Raw genomic sequence first — 14,133 nt, 5'->3', positions numbered from 1 at the left:
GTTTTCTCTAAAAAAAAAAAAAAAACAAACCCTTATATTGACATCATAGCTGCCATTACCCTCACTTGATGATTTGATACATGCAATTTCCAGGCCCTGAAGCCACCCTGTCCTCTGGCCCTTCCCTGGTTGTGAGCCAGACCCGCAGATGGTGGCGTTAGCATGTTAGAGCTCGGTGTCCCTCTCATACTGGCCCCCACAGAGACCTCTGGATTTAGGTATTCCCATGTAGCCACATCAAGAGAGAAAACTTACTAAGTCTTTAAGGAAAATAAAGCCTAAATAGCTGCTTTTCTGGGAATCCCCTGGGGGTCCCAGTGGTTAGGACTCCGTACTTCCACTACAGAGGGCACTGCTTCTGCCAAGGGGCAAGCAAAAAAAGAAAAAAGAAAAAAAAAAAGGCGTCATTAAAAAAATAAATGGAAACTTCCCTGGTGGTCCAGTGGCTAAGACTTTTCACTCCCAGTGCAGGGGGCCTGGGTTTGATTCCTAGTCAGGAAACTAGATCCCACATGCTGCAACTAAGACCCAGTGCAGCCAAATAAAAATGAACAAGTAAATAAATAAAGGGTTGCTTTTCTCCCCAGTCTTCAGATTGATCACAGTTAAGGCAGTGATTCCCAAGTCTGTTGGTCTCAAACGTCTTGACAGGGTCAAAAATTACTGACTCCCAAGCCTTTGGTGTCAAACCTCTTGACATGGTAAAAAATTACTGAGGAACTCAAAGAGGTTTTGTGTGAATTTTTCTCTGCCAAAATTTATAGTATTAGCAGTTAAAACTGAGAAAATGTATATTTATTAATTCATTTAAAATGAACAATAATAGGACGTCCCTGGCGGTCCAGTGGTTAAGATACCACACTTCCATTGCAGAGGGAGCAGGCTTGATTCCTGGTTGAGGAAATTAGAGCTCATATGCCGTGCGCGTGGCATGACCAAAGAATAAAAATAAATAAATAAACACTAATAAACCGAGGACATAACATAAATACCATTTTTATGAAAAATAACTATTTTCCAAACTAAAAAATTTAGAAGTCTGACATTGTTTTGCATTTTTATACATTTCTTTAATGTCTGGCTTGATGGAGGACAGCTGAATTCTCATCTCTGCTTCTACATTGTCACAGTATCACACTTCATCTAGCCTCTGAGAAACTGATCATTAAAAAGACAAAACATATCTTAGTATTATTATAGAAATAATTGTGACCTTGTAGATCCCTCTGAAGGGACTCTGGGGACCCCCAGGGTTCCCCAGACTACACTTTGAGAACAACTGGTGCAAGCCAACACCAGTTCACTCCTTAACTGAACAGTCTACTCTGATTGACCCACAGTAGTGTCAGACATCTTCAGGGATCCCCACATTTTAGGCTATCTTGACATCAAAATGCCTTTGTGTCATTTCCCCATCTCTGGATAAAAATAGCTCTCCTCACGTGCACTCTGATGGCTGGTAGCACTTCCGGGAATGTGTTTTGGGGGAGCACTCTGCGTATGCATCCAGACTAGCAGGAAGAGTCCAGCGACCAGTCAGCATGTCTGCTCTGTCCAGTTGACTGGAGTGGGTGGGGCGACGAGAGTAACCTGCCTGGAGGTTTGCCACTGCTCTGGTTACCAGCCTCCCCGGGGCTCTTGGATTATCCACTGTGTTCTCGCTGTTGGTCTACGCTAGTGAGCCTCATGGTGAGACCTGGTGTTCCTTTGCTTACTGAATGACATTGTCATAGAACAAGCAGGAAAAACACACTGATCCTTATAAGATTCTGTCTGAGACCCCTCCAGCACCCTACCTCAGCCCCACCACACTAGCCCGGCAGAGGCCTCCAAACTCAACAGACGAGCGGTGGCCCCTAGGTGTGACCGTGAACAGCACGTGGATGAGAAGACAGAGTGGCAGACTACCCAGAACTGAACGGTGCAGGTCCCCAGAGGTAGGTGTCAGAGAGACTGGACCCGCTGCGGCCAAGGAGAGAAAGTGAAAGTCCCTCAGTCATGTCCAGCTCTTTGCGACCCCACGGACTATACAGTCCATGGAATTGTTCAGGCCAGAATACTGGAGTGGGTAGCCTATCCCTTCTCCAGGGGATCTTCCCAACCCAGGGATCGAACCCAGGTCTCCTGCATTGCAGGTGGATTCTTTACTGGGTGAGCCACAAGGGAAGCCCAAGAATACTGGAGTGGGGAGCCTAATTCCTTCTCCAGCAGATCTTTCCCACCCAGGAATTGAACTGGGGTCTCCTGCACTGCAGGAGGATTCTTTACCAACTGAGCTATCAAGGAAGCCACCAAGGAGAGGGGCACTGGGAAAGAGAAGGGAAGGCAGTGCCAGGGGTGCCCCACACAGACATGCACGCACACACAGTATCCTCAGCGGTGCTGTGCAGGCCCCCATAGAATGAGTGTGCTTTGTGGGCCCGGCGCTCACTCACAGCCCTCCCCGTCGGGCACCTCCCTCGGCCGGACCACGCATCCCAGCCCCACACCACGCTCACACGTCCCCTGAAGCCTGAGAGTCTGCTGATCCTTCAAGGACCAACTCTTGAGCCACTTTCAGGGGAAAAAAAAACAAAACAAAACCCTCCGTGCATTGGGGAGCTCTCCCTTATCTGGTCCCTTGCAGTCCCATCATTTTCCACTTTCACTGCTCAGGAGCGTATGTGTGTTAGGTGACTCCTACATCACCCATTAGGAGGTTCGCTGTAATTTTTCATTCACTGACATGTCAGCTGGTTGACCAGCTGCCCAGCTGGGTGTTACTCATTTGGTTTGGTGAAAGGCACGGTTACTGGTGCCGCCTGTGATGAGAAAATGCCTTTTCCCCACATTCACACTTGGACCTCGCTACTCTTGTTTTTCTTCATCCTAGCGCTTGACCACATCACATCCTGGAGAGCAGAGGGAGACCGTCCTGCAGGCCTACATCAGCAACGACCTGTTGGACTGTCACAGCCACAGCCAGGTCGGTGGGAGACGGGCCAGCGCCCAGCCGGGGCCTGCCCTTCTGGGGAGGGTCTTAGAAGGAGGAGGCCCTTCGTTTCTATGCATGTCTTCAGCAGAGTGATCATATGTCAGCCTGGGGCTTCTGTTAGCTTCTGAGATCTGCTGTCCACCCTGGACTTTGGCCCACTTTTCACTTATAATGCAGAGTCCTAATAAATAAGCTTGTACTGCCTGATTCAACTCTGCATCTCTTTTCTTTTTTTTTCCTCAAAGTCTCTGCTCTTGCCCTCATGCCACTGCTTACCATGAGTCTGAAAACTCAGCAGGACTTAGAATGGGCAAGGTAAAGAAGCAGATTCCAGTTGTTTTCATCTGGGCCTGACTTTTACACATGTCTTCCACACTATTTGTATAGAGCTTTGGACCAGATGGGTCTAATGGTGCATTGGGGGAAGTATGGGGTTTAAAAGGACATGAACTGGTCTCAGATCTCTGCCCCACCAACAGCTGGCTAACGCCCTTAAGCAAGTTTCTCGCCTCAGGGAGCTTTCCCACCACTGAGTCACCTGCCTTGGGAGGTTGTGGGATGGTTGTGCGAGGTCACGTGGGGGATTGACGTGACTCAGCGCCCAATGCAGAGGGGTCCACAGTGGTGGTTCTCCTCCCCACCCCCAGCCCCTTCCACATTCTCAGCACCTGTTCCCACACCGGAGGAGCATCGAGAGCTTGGCTGTGGCCTACATGAGAGGATACCGTGTCTCATTATTTCACTTGCATCTTTATCTAGGATGCTCTAAAACCTTAATCTCCCTACTGTTAAGGGAGTGGAGTATCTGTACCTCTTTGAAACCTGATGAAACAGCCCCTCAAGGATGCTTGTCACACATGATGTGTTGTGTACACACGTGGCAACCCTGAAGGGTTTTGCATTTCTTCTTTGTACATAATCTTATTGCTCCCATGAAAGAGTTGTGTTAAGTATGAAAAATAGTCTCTCAAATTCTAGAGTTATTTTCTTTAACCTTTTTTTTTTTGTTGGTATTTGCAATGACATTCGGAGAAGGCAATGGCACCCCACTCCATTACTCTTGCCTGGAAAATCCCATGGACAGAGGAGCCTGGTAGGCTGCAGTCCATGGGGTTGCTAAAAGTCGGACACGACTGAGCAACTTCACTTTCACTTTTCCCTTTCCTGCACTGGAGAAGCAAATGGCAACCCACTCCAGTGTTCTTGCCTGGAGAATCCCAGGGACGGGGGGGCCTGGTTGGGCTGCCGTCTATGGGGTCGCGCAGAGTCGGACATGACTGAAGCGACTTAGCAGCAGCAGCAGCAGCAATGACATTGAATCTAGCTGAATTAGGCACTGAAGCAGCTGAATTATACTCTCCTGACTTACACACTCAAATCCAGTTGAATTGAATCAGAATTCAATACTGATTGTTTCTGAATTATGATATTTCATTGAATCTAAGATGCAGTTCCCCCTGCCTCACGCTAGCATCTATAAGAATAGCCGATGGCCTGTTACAGTTTAATTGGCAGTGCAGTTTTCTTTCTTGGTTGTGCATAAAAAAATACGTCCTCTAATAAAAAGTGTCTTGGATTTTATGATACATGATATTTGTCAAAAGGCTGTAATCTTTATAGCCACTGAAGATATCATATCTTCCTCAAGTCTTTTTTTTTATTGGTATGGCTTATTTATTTATTTACTTTTCAATAAGAAATGAGCTGGAGTTACCTTAAGATGTCAGAGAATCTGCAGAATGGGGAACTCCTTGGGAAACATGGATGCCATGTCACCACGACACCAAAATAAATTGGGATATAAGTATTTGTCTCGCAGCTTGTTTATCCGTTTATGTATCAACAGACACTTGAGTTGCCTCTCCCTTTTGGCTATTGTGAATAATGCTGCTTTGAACATGGGTGTGCACATCCTCACTCTTGTCTTAATCAGTTCCTTATTTTTCTTTATAGTACCCTCATTTGCATATGTCCCCAGAATAATAGTGTTTGATTTGGGGTTTGCTGAGTATCAAGTACAAACCTTACTCTGCAAGGAATGGGTACTATTTCCAGGTTAGATGAAGGCACCTAGGGGAAGGTGACATGAACAAAATTGCTGGATTATAATTAGACATAGCTCCCCTGGGCTCTTATTGGTTCCTCTGGGGACATTGGTAGTTAGAGTCAGGAGAGAGTCTGGGGAAGCACAGGGCATCTGGCAGGGCTGAAATGTAGCCCAGGCACTGGTTATCTGGCAGCAGTATGTATGGCCAAGGGGAATGGTGAGGCGCTCTAATTTGGGTTTTAAGCTCTCCTGGTCTGCTCATAGTTCTCAGGAGTTGATCACACTTCTGTTGGGTGAACAGACTTTCCACAGCTGGTCCACGCAGCAGGGTGTGGAAGGGGAGCTGAAACTTCACCAGCATGTGGGCAGGGCTGTCCAAGTGCACATGAGTCTGGGCTCACCAGTCCAGGTATGTCGCACTCTGCTTGCAAATGTGTTACATGGTGAGCTACTGTGGAACCCTGGCTGTATTTACCACAACTGCATAGTCTGTGCCCTAGCAGAAACATGCCTAAGTATAATCCCAACAGAAGTATGCCATATGTTCAACTGTAAGAGGTATAAGAATGTTCATAGCAACAGTATTTATAAGAACCAGAACATTGGCTATAACCAAATGTCCATCAGGAGTAGAATGGATAAGTCATCTGCGATATATTTTTAAGATGGGATATATTGAGCCATTGGGCCATTGGGCTTCCCTGGTGGCTCAGATGGTAAAGAATCTACTTGCAATGCAGGAGGCCTGGGTTTGATCCCTGGGTGGGGAAGATTCCTTGGAGAAGGGAATGGACAGAGGAGCCTGGCGGGCTACAGTCCATGGGGTCACGAAGAGTCGGACATGACTGAGCAAATAGCACTTTCTTTCCCTTTCATGCATTGAGCCATGGGAGGGAGCATACAGCATACAACATGGATGAGTCTCACAAACATGATATTGAATGAGAAAAGTCAGATATAAAAGAATAAAGCATAGCCGGGGCTGGACCTGCTTGTCACGAGTGGAATGTCTCTCGCCGGCTCCCGGCAAAGCATGGCTTTATTTAATAAAAAATTTAAAACAGAACTAACCCACGATATAAGAAGCCAGGAGAGATGTTGCCCTTGGTTGAGATGAGGACCCTCAGAGGGCGTCTGGGATTTGGATAATCCGTTCCTTTGTTGTTGTTGTTCTGTTTCTTGATGTGACTGTCCATTAGCCACATGTCCACTCTGTGAAAACCTGTCAAGCTGTATACTCATGATCTGGGCAATGTTCTGATGGGTGTTATATTTCAATAGAATTTTTACCTAAACAAAGATGGCACAATGGCAGTAGGCATCTTGGGGGTGACAGCCTTCAGTATGCCACTCTCCTGAGTCAGTCATTCAGCCTGCACTGGTGGCCCTCCACCTCTGGGCCAAAGCTGCCTTCTGGAAATCTCTCTCCACCAAACATATATTGATTCCTTTCACCCCTTTCCTGAACTGGATCTCTGTTTCCAACATTCTATAATTGTCTTTTTGGTGGAGCACAGCCTTTAGTTAATAGCTTCTAGAGAAAGGATAGGTTGGGGGAGTATATTTTTCGAGGCTGTGTACGTCTGAAAATACCTTTATTCTTTGTGTAGAGCTCTGGGTTGTAAATAATCATCCTTCAGAATTTTGAAGATATTGCTTCACTGCCTTTTAGGTTTCAATGTTGCTCTTGAAAAGTCCAAAGCCTTTCTAATTCCTGACCTTTTGTATGTGAACTGTTTTTGTTTTTCTTTCTAGAAGCATGTTGAGTCTTTTCCTTTTCACCAGTGTTAATGAATTTCCCATTGATGTCTTTCATGATATGTATTTAATTCATTTTGGGGGAGCACTTTTTGAGCCCTTTCAATCTGACAGCTGTAATTCTGGGAACTTTTCTCGAGTTATTTTGTTGATTTCTTCTCTTGTTTTCTCTGTTCATAGGCAGGTAGGTAAGGATTTGGTTGCCAGTATTCTGGGAGCCAGCTAGGAGAGGAGGAGGGGGTGGCTGTTGAGCATTTATTCTGCTGCTTTGACGTGGAAGCTCTGCTCACCTGCATCTGGTGTTCTCCATCCAGAGACCTTCTGTGTGGCCCTCAAAAGAGAGCGTCCCAGGTGTGTGGTGTGGGGTGCACAGGAGGACACAGAGCAGGAGCAGCATGTGGGACTGAGCTACTGATCCTATAGCTTTCATTCCTTCTTGATTTTCCTCCAGTTCTGGTGACTTCTGAGAATTAAGTGATGTAAACCGGGTAATTCCTTCCTCATTGCCTGTTTGGCATTCTTGGGTCTGCTGAGTGTGTTATCATCCTGCATTCCTGATCCCAAAATTGTGTTGTCATGGTTTCTGGTGCTATCTTCTCTGTCCTGGAAAATATCTGTCTCCTTAAAAACTCCATTTACTGATGGTTTTATGGTGGTTTTGGAGGAGCAAAATTAGACATGTGCTGGGTCATTCATTCTACCTGGAAAAACATCAGCAACAATAATAGCAAACAGCATTGCCTCCTTGGAGTCAGTCATCATTGTAAATGCTTTGAATACTTAACTCTTCTACTCTGGGCCTGAACAACTTTTTTTTTAATTTAATATAAATTTATTTATTTTACTTGGAGGCTAATTACTTTACAATATTGTATTGGTTTTGCCATACATTGACATGACTCCGCCACGGGTGTACATGTGTTCCCCATCCTGAACCCCTCTCCCACCTCCCTCCCCATCCCATCCCTCTGGGTCATCCCAGTGCACCAGCCCCAAGCATCCTGTATCATGCAAAAAACCTGGACTGGCTATTGATTTCACATATGATAATATACATGTTACAGTACCATGCTCCCAAATTATCCCACCCTCACCCTCTCCCACAGAGTCCAAAAGACTTGAACAACTTCCTTTTGCCAAGTCATAGAAAAGATCAGTTGGAAATCAAAACTGAATCACCTAATAAATTCACGCAGAGGGAGACTACAGCAGACCCTCAGAGCAGACACAGGCTTCTCTCTCACTTGTGTTTACCTCCATTGTTTTTCCTCGTTTGACGTTTTGATGTCCGCCCCCCACCCCACACAGAGGAGTGTGCTTCAGCTGCTGCAATCCAAGAGTGAGGTGGTACGGCAGTACACGGCCAGGCTCATCAATGCTTTCGCATCCCTAGCAGAAGGTAAGATGTCAGCTTTTCTTGTCAACTGGAAAAAAAAAAGTTGAGGATTATGTTTTATTTGGCTGACAAAATGGACAAGCCAGAACACGGCATGTCAGATAGCTCTGAGAGACTGCTCCGAAGAGATGAGGGAGGAGCCGGGACATATAGGCCTTTTGGCAACAAAGACCTGGTAGCTGAAACTTCAAAAGATGACTGTTAAAGCCAGATCTCTTCAGGAATTCTTTCCTGGTGGCTCAGCAGTAAAGAATTCGCCTGCCAATGCAGGACACGTGGGTTTGATCCCTGGGTCAGTAAGATCCCCTGAAGAAGAAAATGACAACCCACTTTAGTATTCTTGCCTGGGAAATCCCAGGACAGAGAAGCCCGGAGGACTACAATCCTGGGGGCTGCAGAGTTGGACACAACTTAGAGACAAACATGTACGGGAAGATGCAGGAGTCTGGGCTCACTGAAGTCATTCCTTTGCTGTGCACCTCAGCTGTCTGGGGCCAGTGTCCCGCTTTTCTCCATCCTGAGCCCCCTCAGGGCTCACCATCCAGGGTGGCTGTAGTGACTTGATGGCTCCAGCATCCCTTGTTTACTGATACAGCAGCAACATTTTCCTTTTTCATTGATATCTTCAAAGAGAAGAGCTAGGTCTTGTGGCTATGTTTTTCCCTGGGAAAAGAAACATTCCCCCCCAAGTTTCTTAGCAATGACGTGTTTCCTTAATGTATTACTGTTTAATGCCTCTAAAGTCTTTTGTGAAAGTTAGCTGTTGTCAGAGCAAATTTTCATGGTTTCGGAGTTTATTTTGTCAGCCTCCAGTTTTGTTTTGTAAGCTTTCTGGTATCATAACGTAGTACTTTTTAGATTGCTCTCAAGATAGCGGGTAATGCATTCTCTGCCATTTTCTACTTAAGGCAAAATAAGGTTGTTGGAATAATTAAAGTGACTCCAATAAGCACTGTACCATTTCTTGTAAAAGACTAAGCCTCTTAAATCAAGATTTGAAAATTCCAAAACTAAAATGCCACCATAACAGAATTCAAAATGATTTTACAAAATGCCATTATCTTCAATAAATTCTCATTTGTTTGAGCTCTTTTTAACATGAATAAAGGGAGTTTTAGATTGTGACTATATGATACTCCAAAAATTTTCTCATTTGTTTGTTCTTCCATCCATTTAGCAAACATTTTATGATTAGCCAGAGTATGTGCCAGAGACCATTGATATAATATTGTTGAAATTTATGTCTGAAATTAATGTAATCTATATCAAGATACAAGTTTACCATAGGCTAATGACAATTCAAGGCTTATAATAGGGTCCCAAGTGTGGTTCCTAACTTCTCCATACCATACTTTCTGGTATGTCCAGAAAGTACTACTTGGCTGCCTCTAATGTTAAGACTAAAGGGCTCATAAAACACAGATCCATCATCCCCTTGTGATTTGACTTTTGGGCTCAAGATCGTGGGTAAATAAAAGACAGTGCTCCCCACAAGAACACAGTGATGAATCATGTTCAGATGACAGAAAAAGTGGTTTTCTATTCATTAGTTGGTTGAATGAAACCAACTTGCAGATTAAATATGCTTTACTAAGTTTTCTAGAACATAAAACCACCTGCATTCTTGTTGTGTGTAGTCACTAAGTTGTGTCTGACTCTTTGCAACCCCACTAACTGTAGCCCGCCAGGCTCCCCTGTCCCTGGGATTTCCCAGGCAAGAATACTGGAGTGGGTTGCCATTTCCTTCTCCAGAGGATCTTTCCGACACAGGGATCAAACCCGCATCTCCTGCATTGGCAGGCAGATTCTTTACCACTGAGCCACCAAGGAATCCCAAACTCTACATGTGTTATATGCACAGTTTTCATAGAAAGTGGCTTCAGAGCAGAAACTTAACACAAGATGAATCTCTTACTTGTTCATCTCTTGTCATATTACCAGGTCGCCGCTACCTCGCCCAGAGCACAAAGGTGCTGCGGATGCTGGAGGAAAGGCTGAAGGAGGAAGACAAGGATGTCATCACCCGGGAGAATGTTCTTGGGGCCCTGCAGAAGTTCAGCCTCAGGTGCTGACCATGCAATAGGTCACGGTGGCTCCCATGAGATCACCTTGGGGGGTTCTTAGCCACTGTTTTGTGCTTATTTGTTTCCAGTGACAATCTAAGGGATGGGTGATATTTTTCAGTGAATACTTAGAAGAGATTGGGTGACTTTCCAACTAGAAAGCTTATCTTGAATCCCCTAAACCATCCTTTGTTGTTGTTGCTCAGTCGCTCAGTCATGTCTGACTCTGCAACCCCATGGACTGCAGCACACCACGCTTCCCTGTCCTTCACCATCTCCTGGAGTCTGCTCAAACTTATGTCCATTGAGTTGGTGATGACATCGAACCATCTTATCCTCTGTTGCCCCCTTCTTCTCCTGCCCTCAATCTTTCCCAACATCAGGGTCTTTTCCAATGTGTCAGCTCTTCAAATCAAGGGGCTAAAGTATTGGAGCTTCAGCATCAGTCCTTCCAATGAATATTCAGGGTTGATTTCCTTTAGGATTGACTGGTTGACTCTCTTTGCTGTCCAAGGGACTCTCAAGAGTATTCTCCACAGTTCGAAAGCATCAGTTCTTCAGCACTCAGCCCTTTATGGTCCAACTCTCACATCCTGCTCCTACATGTTAAAGCACCATTGTATCCTCCCAATGAATGTTATCTTATGCTGACAAGATGTTAGATGCTAGATTGTGTCTTAAGCCATGTGCAAGGTTCGGAAATAAACACAGGATAAAACCTGATAGAGCCTCAGCCTGCCAAATGCTCAGAGTTCATTGTGGGAGACAGGCATATAAATGCACAGGCACAGTCAGCGGGGTCAGTCGCCCTTTGGAAGTTAGAGTGGAGCTTCCTGGTTCCTTGTCCATTCATCTCAGCCTGCCACCCTATGGTCTCAGCCTGGACCCCCTCATGACATGCAACTGTTCCACATTAGAAATTTAAAAATCAGACACCTCTTCTTGAAGCAGAACTGATGTCCTCCCAGAGCGTTTTTGTTTTGTTTTTTAGCTGACAGCATTGTTAAGGTATACTTTGTTGTTGCTCGGTCATGTCTGCCTCTTTGCGACCCCATGGGCTGTAGCCCACCAGGCTCCTTTCCATGGGATTCTCCAGGCAAGAATACTGGAGTGGGTTGCCATGCCCTCCTCCCGGGAATCTTCCTGACCCAGGGATTGAATCCGAGTCTCCTGCATTGGCAGGCAGATTCTTTACCACAGAGCCACCTGGGAAGCCAAAGGTGTACTTTACATACCACAAAATTTAACCATTTTAAGTGTACAGTTCAATGATTTTTGGTATATTTACAGAGTTGTACAACATTTCCATCATCACCAAAAGGAACTTCATGCCTCTTTGCAGTCACTTTTCACTTCTATTCCTCACCTGGGCAGCCACCACTGTTTTCTGTAGATTTACCTCGACTGGTGTGTTCTTTTATGACTGGCTCCTTTCACTTGGCATACTGCTTTTGAGGTTCACACAGAGATAGCATGTATCAGCACTTTCTTCCTTTGTGTTGCCGAGTGATAGGCCATCACATGAATAGAACACATTTTGCTTTTGCATTCATCAGTTGATGATACCTTACTTGCTTCTACTTTTTGCCTATTATGTGTAGTGCTGCTGTGAATATTTGCATACAAGTCTTTGTTTTCTTTTCTCCTGGGTAGGTATCTAGGAGTGGAATTGCTGGGTCATATGCTAATTTGTCCAGCATCTATATTCCCTGATGACACATGACTTTTTATTTGACTATTAAGAATTTTATTACCTTGAGTACCTAACTTTTTCTGTAAGTCCTCTTGTGAACACATTGCCTTCCCATCAGATGTGGTCAATATTTGACTGACTCTGACTAATAACCTGGGCTTCCCAGGTGGCGCTAGTGATAAAGAATCTGCCTGCCAATAATGCAGGAGACATAAGAGACACTGGTTCGATCCCTAGGTCAGGAAGATCCCCTGGAGGAGAAAATTGCCACCTACTCCAATATTCTTGCCTGGAGAATCCCATGGACAGAGGAGCCTGGTGGGCTACAGTTCACAGTGTTGCAGAGAGTCAGACATGACTGAGGTGACTTAGCACACACACTAATAACCTAACACCTGAAAAATGACATACTCTGAGTGTATATATGTTTTGTAGGGGGAAAGCTGTAGTTATGGCTGTAGATATATAGACCTGGCAAAGTTCTCTTTTCCAGGTCCCTGCTAATGAAAGTTTCTTTTTCTACCTGTATGAATTAAGAATTACAAATGATCTGCAGAGTTATTACTTCATTAGATCACAGGAACATAATTCTGTTTGTTTATAGAGATAATTTAGCTTAATGTTGACAGTATTTGAAAAATTTGCAGAAATTTAATAACTATAGTTATTGTAGTGCTTAGTCCCATCAGTTCTTAAGGCTGACATGATGATATCCACCATAACAATGTGATGGTGCCTTGGTATTGTAAGATTTTACACCGGGACTTTGGGTGGAAAATAATTCCATATAAATTGTATTATCCAGGTTATTAAACTACCCTTATTCTATAGAGATCTGAATCAAAATGGTATTAAGCTGGTTTTATGTTCTTTTTTGTATCTCTGTATTTTTATATAGTTCAGAGTGCCTACACTGGATTATACAGACTAGATTTTAAGTAAAAATATGTTTGTCAGTGAACTATTTCTGTGACTCTGTTTCCTGGGTTAAGTAGACCAAAAGCTATCAATAAATATTTATGAAGTATTTGAGGTGATACTCTGCTAATTCTATATATTGAAATAGAAACTTTCAAAGTAGGAAGTCTCCTTACTGCCTTATTTTTCTTTAACCTTTTAATGATACCCCTGAAAGGTAAAGAGTTTATTGTTAGGAATTCCTTGGAGATCCTGTGGTTAGAACTCTGTGCTTTCACTGCCGAGAGGGCATGTATTCAACCCCTGGTGAGGGAACTAAGATCCCACAAACCACGCGATATGGCCAAAAGAAGAAGAAAAAGAATTTATTGCTGTAGTTTCAGTTGTATAGGTCTAAAAGTAAAGCAGTCCTTTGAGTCCGTAACCTCTATAAAGTTCCTTTTCTGATATGCACTCACACTACTGTGTTCTCTTACATGGAAGGTTTCTTACCGGCTTTAATCACCTGTCGGCTATCTCATCCTAGGCGCCCACTGCAGACAGCGATGATTCAAGATGGCCTCATCTTCTGGCTGATTGACATCCTGAAGGAGCCCGACTGCCTGTCTGACTACACGCTCGAGTACTCGGTGGCCCTGCTCATGAACCTCTGCCTCAGGAGCGCAGGTCTCACAGCCCTACTCCCCTCCCCGAGCTCTGGGTTGGCTTTCATTTTTCCCTCTTAGAAAAACTCAAAACAGAGTGTGAAGCATATCCAACTAGGTGTAAAGCTATTGAATCCCTAAAGCCAACATGCCACCCTGGCCTTGGAAAGAAGAGTTTATGTTATTCAATTATATGCAGTATATATATTAAGAGAAAATTGAATTACATTATATTTTTCTCCCTCTTTGTTACATTATTCAAAGGTAGGAAATGAAGAATTATGACCTGTTTTATCTGAAGACAGAGAAGTACATTCCTAAGATTCTATGGGATTAAGTTGTGGCATTAATCTGACGTTACAGCAGAGCAGTGACGTTCAACCAGACTCCCTGCTCTTAATCACAGTCGCCTTTTCCATTCCATCTCCTAGAGATGGGAATTCCCATGTGACATCTCTGGTCATTTATGTCTTGATCAATAAAGGGAGTGATTTTCACTCTCCCAACAGATTCCACCCCACTTAAATGATCTGTTTCCTGAAATGGAAGAAGCCTCCTTAGAAGAGCTGCCCTGAGCAGTCCCAGTGTTAGGAGAAGGCTACCTAGATAAATAGCTCAGGGGTACTTGTGAGAAGCACCT

The 14,133-nt window shown here is 44.4% G+C and overlaps 1 protein-coding gene across 6 annotated transcripts in view; it reads left to right on the top strand.

The window, feature by feature from the left end:
* ARMC9 (armadillo repeat containing 9) overlaps window positions 1–14,133 on the top strand; it is a 180,668-nt gene that overhangs the window by 53,496 nt on the left and 113,039 nt on the right. For all 6 annotated transcript variants that reach the window (XM_010836969.1, XM_010836968.1, XM_010836965.1 and 3 more), the window contains exons 12-15: window positions 2,873–2,965; window positions 8,088–8,178; window positions 10,117–10,240; window positions 13,376–13,515. In XM_010836969.1, the coding sequence (XP_010835271.1) occupies window positions 2,873–2,965; window positions 8,088–8,178; window positions 10,117–10,240; window positions 13,376–13,515 (448 nt within the window). The remainder of the gene's footprint in view (window positions 1–2,872; window positions 2,966–8,087; window positions 8,179–10,116; window positions 10,241–13,375; window positions 13,516–14,133) is intronic.

This window comes from Bison bison, unplaced genomic scaffold (genome assembly GCF_000754665.1).
Source record: "Bison bison bison isolate TAMUID 2011002044 unplaced genomic scaffold, Bison_UMD1.0 scf7180017864068, whole genome shotgun sequence".
Taxonomy (NCBI): Eukaryota; Metazoa; Chordata; class Mammalia; order Artiodactyla; family Bovidae; genus Bison; species Bison bison.
Note: the sequence above shows the minus strand (reverse complement) of the source record. Positions and strands in the feature narration are given on the sequence as shown.